The sequence below is a fragment of the Marmota monax genome, unplaced genomic scaffold (assembly GCF_021218885.2).
Source record: "Marmota monax isolate L192 unplaced genomic scaffold, Marmota_monax_Labrador192_F-V1.1 WCK01_AAM20220418_F8-fsc00001, whole genome shotgun sequence".
In the NCBI taxonomy this organism is placed as follows: Eukaryota; Metazoa; Chordata; class Mammalia; order Rodentia; family Sciuridae; genus Marmota; species Marmota monax.
Genome location: NW_026693777.1, coordinates 34,859,973 through 34,875,237, shown reverse-complemented (window position 1 = coordinate 34,875,237; position 15,265 = coordinate 34,859,973). Strand labels below are relative to the sequence as shown.

The 15,265-nt window shown below is 32.7% G+C and overlaps 2 protein-coding genes across 2 annotated transcripts; both read right to left on the bottom strand.

Annotated features, from left to right (window-relative positions):
• Positions 1-1,535: 1,535 nt before the first annotated feature.
• Positions 1,536-2,477, bottom strand: LOC124104624 (olfactory receptor 4K14-like). The gene has a single exon (XM_046461659.1). The coding sequence runs from the start codon at positions 2,472-2,474 to the stop codon at positions 1,536-1,538; it is 939 nt and encodes a 312-aa protein (XP_046317615.1). The 5' UTR covers positions 2,475-2,477.
• An 11,192-nt stretch (positions 2,478-13,669) lies between these two features.
• LOC124104044 (olfactory receptor 4K13-like) lies at positions 13,670-14,611 on the bottom strand. Its single transcript, XM_046460710.1, has one exon. It carries the CDS (start codon positions 14,609-14,611, stop codon positions 13,670-13,672), a length of 942 nt encoding a protein of 313 aa, XP_046316666.1.
• Positions 14,612-15,265: the final 654 nt, after the last annotated feature.

Genomic DNA, 15,265 nt, shown 5'->3' with positions numbered 1-15,265 from the left:
TTTTGCATGGGTATTCTTTTATGTGCTTTGTGAAAATGTTTTATTGCACTCTGCAATGTCATTTAATAAATGAATAGTCTTGAAATCAAGTTGTCTTCTGAAGCCTTATTTAAAGAAAATATGACTGTAGTTTTATGAGGAAATTTAATATTTATTTGATCTAAGTTGTGTTCAATAATTCACAATTTGAGGACAATAGCAAAGTCTTTAAGATAATGATAGATATAACATGATCAACAGAATAGGTAGTCAAGGCTGATAAATGCATTAATTCTACCATTTTGTTATATTTTGCTCTCTTTTTAAAATAAAAATATAATTTGTTTATTCTCCATCTTTCTGCTTTAGGATTTTTATTGTTTTTATAGCAATTTCAATCCATTTAATGTATAATTCTGGAAGAAATAAAATAACTATTGTATATACTTGACACTTTTAAAAATATTTTAAAGGCCAAAATGTATACTTCAATATTCATTGAGAAATAAATGACATAAGTATTTGAATGGAACAACGGGACTGCATTGATTTTTTGAAGTATATTTGTTGTCTATTATGTATTAGCCAGTATGTTATATGTTGTATTTTAATAAGGTAACATGCAAAGCTCACTTTCCCTGAGATTATATTTCAGTATTTTACAGAAATGGTAAATAATAATTTAAAGAGTACATTCTAGTCCTTGGGACTGAGATAACTAAAAAAAAAAATAGCATTAGCTTTTATTTATGTATTCATCTATTTTAATTTAATTAAATTAATGAAACCCAAACCAGTTATTCCTGGTGTAGTTGATGACTTTTATTTTATTCCCTCTTTATTTTTTCTGTTTTTCCCCCATTAATATTTTGATGGGAATCTAGAGTAAGGCAAAATTACAACAGTGAAGTTAGCATTTGACAAAGTGTTAAGAGGAAAATTTGAGGGGAAGTGTTGAGGCATAGAATTTTTTTGTGGGGGTGGGGGGCAGGGTACCGGGGATTAAATTCAGGGGCACTCAACCGCTGAACCACATCCCCAGCCTTATTTTGTATTTTATTTAGAGACAAGGTCTCATTGAGTTGCTTACTGCCTCACTTTTGCTAAGACTGGCTTTGAACTCATGATACTCCTGACTCAGCCTCCTGAGCTGCTGGGATTATAGGAGTGCACCAGTGCACCTGCACAGAATAAATTTTAAAAAGTGAAGTTATGACAATATTCAAAGGAAGTTCCTTGAAATTTACTCATCAGGATGGACATATGAGTTAGTTAAACCAATTTTAGGGTCTTCTTCACATTGTTAGTGATATAGGCAGATGAGTCCAATAATTTACCCCTCAAAGAAGGATCTTTCATATATGGATTTTATGGAAATATGTAACAGTGTTTCTGTTTGATCAGTAAATGTTAAATTCCTTGAATTACATTGAATATATAATTGCATATGGAGACTAGAAATAATTGTAGACATAAACTGAATTCCCTGAATTTAAGCCTATTTTATAGGATCAATGCATTGTCACTGTGAAGTACATGCAATGAGTTTTGGGGCATTAAGTCTTTCCCTGGGAACCCATGTAATAGCTCCAGAGTCTTTTCATAGCAATTTTCATCTCTTTATTTCTCATAGTATAAATAGCTGGATTGAGAAGAGGTGTATAAACAGAGTAAAACACAGCTAGAAATTTGTCTAACCAGGTGATATTGAGTGGACACACATAGATGAAGATGCAAGGTACAAAAAAGATCACCACTACTGAGATGTGGGCACTGCAGGTGGACAGGGCCTTAGATGCACCAGTTTTAGATTTCTGGTGAACACTGAGAAGAATATATGTGTAAGATATCAGCAAGAGAATAAAACAGGTTATGCCTACGAATCCACATTCAACATTCATTAAAAGGTCTAAATTATAGGAATCCATACATGCCAGCTTGATCACCAGAGGCATATCACAGAAGAAGCTGTCAATTTCCCTGGGGCCACAGAAAGGCAGCCGCACAATTACAACTATGTGACTCATGGCATGCACAAAGCCAACTGTCCAGGAAGAAACCACCAACCCAATGCACTTTTGCAGGTTCATAATGGTGGAGTAGTGGAGTGGTTTGCAGATGGCCACATAGCGGTCATAGGCCATGACCACCAGGAGCACCATCTCACCTGCTGCAATGAAATGGGCAAAGAAGATCTGGCACATGCAACCTGCAAAGGAAATGGTTTTGTTCTCCCTGAGAAAGTCTGTGATCATCTTAGGAGTGGTGACTGAGGACAGCCACATATCAACAAAGGACAGGTTGGCCAAAAAGAAGTACATGGGGGAATGGAGATGAGGGTCAGTGATGATTAAGGTCACGATGACAATATTTCCAGTTACAATGACAAAATAAAGCATCAAAAATATCATGAAAAGTAACACCTTCATATTCCATGAGTGGCCAAGTCCCAGAAGTGCAAATTCTGACACTACAGACTGATTTTCTCCGTCCATTTCATTCAGTGTTCCCTCTGAAATAACCTAGAGAGGAGGATAGATTATTAAACAGTAGAATGAGAAAATGTATTTAACTTTCAGAAGTTGATATGCACATTGAAATCTATCATCTATATCTGAAATTAGAAAGTATGATTTCAGGAGAAATCTTGGTTAAATGTGAATTGTATTATGCCCTAAAGAGAAGCTAACTTTCCAAGACATTAAGAGAGATTGTCTTGCAAATGATTTGCTGAGCAAGCACTCTCCCAAGAAGCCAGTAAGGAAAGCAGAAAAGGATTATGAAAGGATTAAAAAAGTTATGGTAGTCACCTGGAAAATAGGTCTATCTGAGTGTAGCACCAGCAATCATTATACTATATAACAAAAATTAAATCATATACTTGGGAAGATGATGGGAAACACTTTGAAATTCAGTATAAATTATATGATAGAATCTTACACTTTCTTGTAATCTGTGTAACAACTACTTCAAGCCTCAATGGAACCTCTACTATATGACATCATAAAATTAAATTTTTAGTTGTTCCCTCAAAAATAAATGTTGGGACAACCTTTATGAGAGAAACTCATATAGTAAATACCTTCAAGGCCAAGTAATCAATATCCTGGCATAATGATCTGCATGCAAAACTGTGTGCATAATTTATCATTAATAAAAATTTTAAAAGTGTTTATTTTGTGAACTGAATGGATTAGAAAAAATATTAATATAGAGTCATGTAGAAATGTTTTAACCAAAGTGAAGGCAATTCAGACTTAGGTTCCATCTTGATGGACTCTGAAAGGTACATATAACTCAAGATTATCAATAGAAATTATATTAAAGTATTTAATGAAATATCTAGGCTTTGAAATATTAGTCTCCTGAACATGAAAGTTAAAAATGTCATGTATTTGGCTGGCTGTCTATCAACTATATATTATCCATAAGCTAGGAATAAATTACATACATATGTAAATTAAATACATTTTTGGTAATGCTGAGTATGAACGTGAAGTTAAACCTGTGAACACCAATATTCATCTCTAAATATTGCTTATTTTATGTCTTAAGTAATATGACAATTTGTTTTTCAAGATTAATGGTAGAAAAATAATTGCCCATTTTCCTCCCTTCCTTAAATCTCCTTGGTATTATTTAACTTGTGTGTCTCATCTTCTTTTACCTCTGGAAATCACCAGGATGGGGTCAAGCATAGTGTTAATAATAAAAACCATTACTGTTTTCTGAGTTAGTACCTCCTCCTCTTTTACTGAGGAGTTAGAAGAATAAGTATATAAGGAAGAAAGAAGAGAGGAAGATAGAAGAACAAATAGAAGGAATAAAGAACATTTCAGCAACACAAAGTTTGCTAGGGAAAAGGAGACACAGATTAATAGTTAAGCAACACAAAGTTTGCTAGGGAAAAGGAGACACAGATTAATAGTCTCATAGCTTGTAAATACACATATTTTCAGCTCTATTTACTCAAATTATAAAGAAAATCAACTAATATTTCACCAAATAGATTCATGCCTCCTGCAAAATTTGAACAATCTGAACTTTTATCAAAATTAATTTCTTGTAAACAATAAATTTTCAAGTATACTTTTCAAAACTAACTCTGTTTCTGTTGGAATAAGTTACATAGATAACAATTAATGGACAAAGCATAATTTCAAATGTGTTTGAGAGAATAATTTGCTAAAAGATGACTATGTATGTTTTTAAGATGTATTTTAAAGAAAATTAGTTTTATAACTGTTATATTCAAAATATTGATGGACAAATTATTATTATTACTATATTAATATTAACCAATTTTTAATAGAATAACCCTAGATTTTAACATTATATACTACTGAAATCTCTGTCCCTTTTGATCTTTTAGCCTATATTAAATCTACTTCTGTTTCCATTTCCTTATCCATAAAATAATCATAGTCAACCTAATACATTTCATAAATAAGTTAAAAAATATATACAGAAAACACATAATATCTTCAAGTACTGTGAGTATGTTAATAAATATTAGTTATTTCCTTTAACTTTTCTTTATAGTGGATCTCAAAACCATTCTGTTTCCAGAGCTATGGGCAACACTTTTACAGCTCTGTTGAATTCTGTTAGCAAAATGTATGCGATTCCCTTTCTTTAAAAGACTTACTGCTGATATTTTCTCTAATGTCACATTCTTCTATTCAGCAAGTGCAGGATATTCAAATGTGATTGGTGTATTAGACATGCTACTGGTCTTCCAAGAGCATAATCACTGTTTCACCTTTCACCTTTTTTTCCAGAAGGGGCTATTAATATTTTAGAGAAACTAGAGGCAATAGGACATTCTATTAAAACATCTTTGGAATTCTGATCTTTAATTTAGAAATAATTTTCATAAAAGGGGCTAATGTTAGTTTTGGTACTAATAAAACTGAACACTGGAAAAGGAGACAGTTTGAGTTACTCTTTTAGGAGTATTAAAATACAGAAATAAAAAAAATTAATTCAGTAACAAAAGTATTTGTTTCTCTCTATATGTAATAAAGTTTTTTTCTTCATCTGCAAAGATTTTTTAATTATAAAATCTCTAAACTCTGTGATATTCTCAATATTTGTATTTTTGCAAGAATATATTAGGATTTAGAAAATATAATAGGTTGCCTGAAATACATGCTCACGAGATACACAGAACTAGTCTAGTAGCTCACAATATTTTCCTTTGTTCTAAGGTTATCCATTTTAATCTTATGACTTCAGTTTATATCACTTCTCATTAGGTTTGCAATCCTTTCTACTTCTCTTTCTAAGCTAAATGTTATCTATTCTCTGATATTAAACAAACAGACAAAGGAAAACTTTACTCTTTTAAAAGGCAGGGACCATTTGAGCTAGGGTATTTAATCTTTTAAAAGGCAGGGACCATTTGAGCTAGGGTAGCAGGAAGCTGCTCATGTTGATTAGAAAGTAGTAATTGTGATCTCCTGAGATAGATCTGACAACATCTCTGAAGCAGTACATTTTATTGGTGTGTGCACTGTTAATACAAGCAGGAACAGAATAGTAGGAGAAAACCCATAAATAGTTTATTGAAAATGTCAAAAGATTAAAAAAAAAGTATTTTCAACTCCAAGTATACTGGGAATTTTAAGATAAGGCATAAACTTGTTTTAAGAATTAGAAAACAAAATTAGAGAGATGAGATGACTTACTCAACCCCGAATTTTTGCTTAGATGAGATTCTCTTTTCTTCTCTTCTCATGTGTGCTTGTGATGACATCCATTGCTTGGTGGAGACAGTGTCTGTGGAAATGCTCTCCCTCAGCATGACCTATATTTACCACCTGAAGCCATCCCTTGGGTGAAATTTATCTATTCTGTGCTCTGAACAAAACAAAATCATGGAAATAATTATCTTGAAATTCTCCTGGGGATTTCTTTGTTAAGAATGATATCAAGTGTTGCATAATCTTGAATACTCAGGACAAGGAGTCAAATTAAACCCCACGTAAATTAGTCCAATTTTAAAAAAATTAGTGAAGCTTTAAAAACTAAGCACTTGATCAATAAAATACTAAGGAGATATCTTCTGCAACCTTGATCTCTAACTCTATCTGTATAATAATATTTAATTCAAATCTTATTTCCAATTGCAAGGGAGATCATATGCTGGACAGTGTGACATGTGACCACAAACAGAAAACCATGATATAGTTGAGTGTCCTAATACATGCCAAGGTTTTCTAAGCAGGTAGGGAGTCTTGGTCAAATGTCCAGTATCTTTCAATTTATTCTGATAACATGAGATATTAATTGTTACAAACTGGATGTAAAATTATTAGGATATCTTAAGTTTTTTAAAAGGACATTAATGTGAGTTTAAAATACATTCATTTTAACCTATTAGGTATTAAAATCTCTTTATAATAGTACATTTACATATAACAAACTACTCATATTTAAAAAATTCAGTTTGATAGGTGTGGATACATAGGTACAACCATGAAAAAAATCATCATAGTCTAGATGGTGACATGTGCCTCAGCCCCCAAAGCTCCCTTTCCAAATCCTCCACACATCCTATCTCCACAGACAACCACTCACCTGTACTCTATTACTAATTTTGCATATTTTGAAGTTTTATGTAAATGAAATCAAGTAGAGTGTCCACTTTTTGAATCTTACTTCTTTAACCCATCATACTTATTTGAAAATTTGTCATGCTGTTATTTGTTTCAAAAGAATATATATGTTTTTAATTTGTATTGCTGAATGCTCTTGTACTTAAAAAACATAGTTTTGTTACCTGTTCACATGCTGTGGGAAATTTATGTTATTCCCAGTTTGGAGATTTTGCAAATACAGTGCTATGTGGATTTGTGTAGAAATCTGGGTAACTTGAATGCTTTTTAGAATTAATGGAAACTTGTTTATTTGACCATAATAATAATTTTCAAATGGCTGTGTGCTTCAAAGAGAATGAGTATTGTGACATTTTGGTCATATTTTCATGTATACATAGATTATAGTGAATTAGTTGATCAAAGATGAATCTTTATCTAATTATATTAATTAGTGAGTGGTGGTTATAATGCTTTTTAATACAAAATTTTGTGTGTGCCTCTTTCTCTTTGTAGTCCTATCAGTTTGTCACATACTTTAAAACTCCATTAGAGACAAACATGATTACATCTGATATGTCATCCTGAGTAAGTGCAGTTAGGCAAGAGAAAGAAGTGAGTGCTGTCTCTATGAGATGAGCTTCTTTGTATCTGGTAATGTTGTTTGTTCTGAAATATACTTTGAGTGTTATTAAAATAGTCATGGGACTGGGGTTGTAGCTCAATGGTACAGCGCTTGGCTAGCATGTGTGAGGCCCTGGGTTCAAGCCTCAGCACTACATAAAAAATAAATAAAAGTAAAATAAAGGTATTATGTTCATCTACAACCAAAAATAATTTAAAAATCATTGACTTAAAATAATTTTAATATTATGGTTTTTTCATCCTTTCATGCATTCCCTTTTTTTTCCCTCAAAAGGCTATCTTTTCCCCATTGCTTGTTGTTGGCATCTTTGTTGAAAATAAATTGACCAAAAATGCATGAAATACTTCATGTGCTCATTATTCTGTTCTATTGATTTATGTGTATGTTTTTATGTCAGCACCATGCTTTTTTGATTACCACAGATTTTCAGTAGTGTGATACCTCCAGCTTTGCCAATTTGATTAAGATTTCCTTGGTTCTTCAAGGTCTTTTTGGATCCAAATAAATTTTAGGAAGTTTTTTCCCATTTCTTTGAAAAAGCATTTTTGGAATTTTGATGGGGGTTGCTGCAGTCTGGCTGGGCACAATTCACTCCGGAGCCACTTGTCAAGCAGAAACTAACTTTATTTTTAGAACACACCCTGCACCACACTGAGCTCTTCAGGAATTCCCTCAGAGCCTAACTGCCACCACCGGCTCCTCCTGCTCTTGAAGCCGATTTGCTGGATCACGTGGGCAGAACCAAAAGAGTCCCCCAAATGAGCAGCTCTGAGGTCTGAAAGGGCAGGTAAACAGCCCAATGATCATCACCGCAGAGGAGTCAATCAGCTGGAAGTTTGCTGGGCCGCTTTGGCTGTGGCTCTCAACAAGGGTTACATTTAACCTGTAGGTTTCTATGATGAATGTGGACATTTTAATATAATTATTGTTTAAATGTATGAATTCTAGATATATTTATATTTATTTGTATTTTCAACACAATCTTTAGTCCCTTAGTTAAATCTATTCCCTAAGTATTTTATTTTGTAGCTATTAAAATTGAGATTGTTTCTTGACTTCCTTTCCAATTTATGTGGTTAGTATATAGACATAATACTGATATATGTTGATTTTGTATCCTGCAAGTTTATTAAATTCAGTTGTAATATCAATGAATTCTGTAGGATTTTATATATGGCTTCATGTCATTTGCAGAGACAATTTTATATATTTCTTCCCAATTTTGATACTTTTTATTTCTTTCTTTTGCCTAATTGCACTTATTCAGACTTTAGTACTATATGTGAATAGAAATGGTAAGACTAGTAATCCTCTTTTTTTTTTCTGTTCTTGTTCTTAAAGGAAACACTTTAAGCTTTCCATCAAGCTAAGAGCTTATCATTTGTGACCTAATATTTTGAGTTTTTATAAGAAAAAATATTAAATTTTGTTAAATGCTTTTTCTTCATGTGTTCATATGATTACATGTTATTGCTCTCCTACATTGTTATTTTGCTATATCAGTTTTTTATATTTGCATATGTTGAACTACCTGTGATTTTTTAGAATAAATTCTTTTTAACAGATAAATGATCAATTGAATGTATGGTTAAATTCAGTTTGCTAAATTGGTGCAGCCAATTTGGAAAGCAGTATGGAGATTTCTTGGAAAGCTGGGAATGGAGCCACCATTTGACCCAGCTATTCCCCTTCTCGGTCTATTCCCTAAAGACCTAAAAAGAGCATGCTACAGGGACACTGCTACATTGATGTTCATAGCAGCACAATTCACAATAGCAAGACTGTGGAACCAACCTAGATGCCCTTCAATAGACGAATGGATAAAAAAAATGTGGCATTTATACATAATGGAGTATTACTCTGCATTAAAAAATGACAAAATCATAGAATTTGCAGGGAAATGGCTGGCATTAGAGCAGATTATGCTAAGTGAAGCTAGCCAATCCCTAAAAAACAAATGCCAAATGTCTTCTTTGATATAAGGAGAGTAACTAAGAACAGAGTAGGGACGAAGAGCATGAGAAGAAGATTAACATTAAACAGGGATGAGAGGTGGGAGGGAAAGGGAGAGAGAAGGGAAATTGCATGGAAATGGAAGGAGACCCTCAGGGTTATACAAAAGTACATACAAGAGGAAGTGAGGGGAAAGGGAAAAATAATACAAGGGGGAGAAATGAATGACAGTAGAGGGGGTAGAGAGAGAAGAGGGGAGGGGAGGGGAGGGGAGGGGGGATAGTAGAGGATAGGAAAGGCAGCAGAACACAACAGACACTAGTATGGCAATATGTAAATCAATGGATGTGTAACTGATGTAATTCTGCAATCTGTATATGGGGTAAAAATGGGAGTTCATAACCCACTTGAATCAAAGTGTGAAATATGATATATCAAGAAATTTGTAATGTTTTGAACAACCAACAATAAAAAATTTAAAAAATTATAAAAAAAAATTCAGTTTGCTAATATTTTTCTGGTTTTTAAAAGATCCAGTTTCATGTCTGTTTTGGTCTGTTTGATCTATAATATTATTTTCTTTTAGTAGCTTTCACATTGGTGTAATGCTTTGCTCAAAGATGAGTTTGGAAATACTCCTTTAAAAAAATTTTTTTAGAAAGTTTGAGCAAGATTGTTATTACTTCTTCTTCAAAATCTTCAGTAGTATATCCATCAGGTCCAAGGTTTTGTTTGATGGGAAACTTTTTATTACTAACCCAATCTCCTTGCAAAATATTGGTCTTAAGAGATGAACGTGCTTAGGTGTTCATCAACAGATGAATGGACTAAGAAAATGTGAATTAAGCCATAAAAAAGAATGAAATTATGGCATTTTCTAGAAAATATACTCTCATTTGTTTCCATGGTTTTTAGTTCTAATAATTTTGGTCGAATATTTTGGGTTTTATTTACATAAGAATATCATCTCAAAAAAAGTGACAATTTGACTTCTTTTTTCAATTATTATTTTTTGTTATGCAAAATTACTCTGGGCATAATAGATTTTTAATCATTGCCTAATAGTACTCGGAAAAGACATTAAATTCAGATCAATGGTAGAGTCAGTATAAGGTTAGTTGTTGGCTTATTATGCATGTTTTCTTAAGTTTGGGAAATGTGTCTTCTATAACTAACTCACTCATAGGTTTTTTTCCACAAAGGGATGAATTTTTTGAAATGCCTTTTTGTGTACATTGAGATGATCATACATTTTGGCTTTCATTCTGTTGGTGTGGTGTATCACATTTATTTATTTGTGTATGTGGAAACCTACTTAAATCCCTGGGGTAAATTCCACTTCCTCATGGCAAATAATTTTTAATATGCTGTTGGATTCAGTTTGTTAGTATTTTGTTGATGATATTTACAACTATATTCATCAAGAATATTGGCCTATGATTTCTGTTGTTGTTAGTGTTGTTGCCTTATCTGGTTATAGCCATTAATTGAAGCCCTCAAACCAGTAATGGCACAGACATGAGAATAAATGAATGTCTTGAGGAACTATAAAAATATGTTTTTGGACATCCGCCTGAAGCAGATTAGAACACTTTCTGATATGGGGAATAACACTACTGCCAGAGAGACAAGGCTTGCCAAGGTTTTGAGATAACATATCAGAGACGCTTTAAATTAGGTTCCGTTTTTATTTTCCTACCATACCATATTTATTGCAATTCTGAGACTTGCAGCTCTAATAAAGAACATGGGAAATTTCTATGTTGCTTTTACGTCATGAATATGAAGGAACAATTAAGGAATGGTTGAAGATTAATATGTAATCCAGAGGCAGGGCAATGCAATACATTCTGTGTCTCTGGATTAGATTCTGCTCTAGATGTCTTTTTTCTTTTCTAAAATGACTTTATTCAGGTAACTGATCACAAAATTGAATAAGATCTATAGGTTAAATTTTGCTAAAACATGAATGCAATTTCCTGATTTTAAAAATTGCACTGCTTTTGGAAATACACAAAGAGCCTGTTAGGAGTAAAAAGGCATCCCATGTTAAACTTATTTCCAAAATTCAGATAAAGTTTTATATATTATGATATTATGTATACTTATAATTTATAAACATATGAATATATATGTATGTGTGTGAATGTATATATTTGATTTAGAGTTCCCCAGAGAAACACTATCAACAACATGTTTCTATCTATCTATCAATCTATCAATCTCTCTCTCTCTCTCTCTCTCTCTCTCTCTGTGTCTATATATATATATATATATATATATATATATATATATATCTTAACTATAGAACATGTATATATATTTATACATAAATACTATATATATAATATATATATAAATATATATACTATATATATATATAAATACTATATATATATCTTAACTATAGAACATGTATATATATTTATACATAAATACTATATATATATATATATATATATATATATATAGAGAGAGAGAGAGAGAGAGAGAGAGAGAGAGAGATTTGTTTTCTTTTGTCTGTTTGTTAGTTTTAAACCCAGAGGCTCTTAACCACTGAGCAACATCCCCTGTCCCTTTTAACTTTTTATTTTGAGACTCAATCTTTCTAAGTTGCTGAGACTGGTTTTGAACCTGCAGTCCTCACATTTTTTTTTAAAGAATTGTTTCTCATGGTTGTAGAGGCTGAACAAATTCTAATGAGATAGACTGGTAAATTGGAGGCTCAGGAGGATATATGCAGTTTGAGTTCCAAAGAGGATCTTTAGGAAGAATTCTGCTCTGCTTGGGGAAGTCATGGAGGACACTCTCTTTTACTGTTTACCCATTTTATTGTTAATTTCATCTAAAAAACACCTTCACAAAAATACCCAAAATAATCCTTGACCAACTATCTCTGTGTGTGCCTTGGGCCAAATGAGTTGACCTATTAAAATTAACTATAGAACATGTATTTATATTTATCCATAAATACAATTTTTATGTGTATATAATTTGGATACAATTAGATATCTATATTTAAATATATCAACGCATTCAAATATATTAAATATGTACCTATTATCTATCTTTACATGTACATAAGCCATATCAAATAATATTTATATTATATCATAACAAAATATTAATTATGGTGAAAGATGATCTGAATCAAATATGCTAAAATGTTACAAATTTGAAAAGGGTACATATTTATCAATATCCACATTTAACTCTATAATAAATATTAATCTTTAGAAATAGATACTTTTATGCCCTGTGTTCCCAGGGGCTCTGTTCCCAGTTTCCTCAATTCAGTTTCGAGAAAAGAATTTAGTATAACATATGCCTTGCACATATGACCGTGAATTCATCATTAGCTCTAGTTACTGTAGCTCACATATTGCATAAGAGACAGTGACAGAGAAGTATTGTATAAAGCCTCTAAGAGATTATGAGGTCTTTGATAAAGATGTACATTTTGAATTTCATATCAATAGGCCTAGAAAGTCAGTTCTAATCTCAATGAACCACAGGTCTAAATTTATTAATTTAGTATACTTTATGACTTTCTTTATGCATCTTAATCCATTTGGATCTTCCTATTTTGTTGAGAGGGAAATGCCTGAAATTCATTGTTGTTTCTTCATTTATTCTTTATTCACAAGAGGGATTAACACAAAAGTAGTGTTCTTATTTCCAGAGAGAAATATGAGAACAAATATGAATAGAAAATTTAATACACATATAAATAAAAGAATACGCCAAATTGTGTTATGAACAATTTATTTGTTATGTGGAATTTCTTTCAGTGGATAACATTTGCTTTATGGATCTTACTGCTCATAAAACTAATGTGCCAGCCTTGTTAAAAAGTAATCTTTGGCTGGGGCTGTAGCTCAGTGATAAAGTGCATGCCTCATATGATTAGGCACTGGGTTGGATCCTCAGCACCACATAAAAATAAATAAAGTTATGGTGTGTCCATCAACAACTAAAAAAATTTTACAAAATTAATCTTATCACAATTAAAAGACAAAAAAATCTGAATAAATGTATATGTGCCTATAAATTCAGAATTATCTATATAATTTTAATTATATTTAGTAATCTAGAGAATTTAACTGAATGATCCATAATTAAAGTAAACAATTTTACATTTAATTTTTCTTTATGTGAAGAATATTAATATTAGATGTTTCTGGGTAACTAAATATAGTTAATGAGCCAGTATTTCTACTTTATTCTTTATTCCATTTAAAGAAACAATTTACTAATTTATTGATAAGTTTGAATTTTTTAAAACTCAATCTGAGTTGAATTTTAATGGGAAAACTTATTCTTTCAATAAAACTAAATATAAAAATATAATGATGGAACATGATATTAAATAATTTCAGTGTGCAATATGACTGTTAGAAAACTTACAAATAAGACAAAATAATATCAGCCTACTCTGAAATGTAATTTACATGAGATTTCCATTAATACCATTCATTTTCATGATTGTTGTCTAGAAAGTGTGTCTGAAGCTGAAACACTGGGTCCTCAGTCTGCTCATGGCTGATTTCATCTCCCGATTCCTCAGAGTGTAAATAATGGGGTTCAGTAAGGGTGTAATGACCGAATAAAACACAGAAAGAAATTTATCCACTGAAACACTGCTAAAGGGCCAAGTGTAAATGAAGATGCAGGGCCCAAAAAACAGAGTGACCACAGTGATGTGAGCAGACAGTGTGGACAGAGCTTTAGAGAGCCCACCCGAGGATCCATGTCTCACAGTTACCAAAATGACAGAGTAGGAGATGAGCAAGAGTGTGAAGCAGATGAAGGACAGGAGGCCACTGTCAGCAATTACCAGCAACTCCAGAACATAGGTCTCAGTGCAGGCAAGCTTTATTACCAGGGGAAGGTCACAAAATATGTCGTCCACTATGTTGGGGCCACAGAAGGGCAGGGTGACAGTGAAGACCATCTGGCTCATGGTGTGCACCAAGCCAACAGCCCAGGACAGCAGCACAGAGCCCACCAACACCCTGCGGCTCATGATGGCTGTGTAGTGAAGAGGCTTGCAGATGGCGATGTACCGATCAACCGCCATAACTATGAGAAGAGTCATCTCACTGCCCCCCAAGAAATGGAGGAAGAACATCTGAGCCATACAGCCCCACAAGGAAATAGTTTTCTTCTCCCTGAGGAAATCTGCCACCATCTTAGGGGTCGTGATGTTGGAAAGAGACATGTCGAGAAAGGAGAGGTTTCCAAGGAGGAAGTACATTGGTGTGGAATGAAGGTGAGAGTCACAGGTCACAGTGATCACAATGAGAAGGTTTCCTGCCATGATTGCTGCATAGGCCAGCAAAAATATACAAAAGAAGAAAATTTCCAGTTCCAGTGTGCTGGTGAGCCCTAGCAAAACAAACTCAGATATCGTAGAGCTGTTCTTCATATTCATGCAGAAGTTTTCAGAAAGCCTCTAAGATGAAAATCATCTGAAAAAAAAAAACATGATATTTTAATCAGGGATAGTTTTCAGGGTATGGACATTTAAGCAGTAAATGTTGGTTTCTATAGAAAGAGAGAAAATGGATATTTACAAATAAATCATTTTAATTAATACAAGTGCCATTAACATTATTGCATGTTTTTCAGAGAGGCACAGAATATGAAATCTATTTAAAATTTCATACATCTTGTTTGCATACATAGATTGTATCTAGATATATGTGTGGCTTCTATTATGAGTTCATGCATTTATGCTCTTGTGTTCAATTTGTTTGATGAGGAAAAGGAGTCAAATGGCTAATGGTCAAATAAGTGATTTCAAGTGGGTTAGAGCATAATCATTGAGCTTTTTGAAACCTAAGTGTTCACTTTTTCCCTCTGTCCCTCTGAATATTCAGATGGTACATGTGAATTGAGTTACATACCCAACTCAGCAAATCAGTTCAATGTACTTTCTCCTATTGGTGATGCTATATTCCCTCCTCTGTCTTTCATTGTACAAATATAGACCAAGAATTTCACTTATTTCTGAAGACTTAAACTGAGGTATCTGTCATATGCACTTGCTCCTCTCTATATAATTATACTCCCCTCCTAGAAAGAT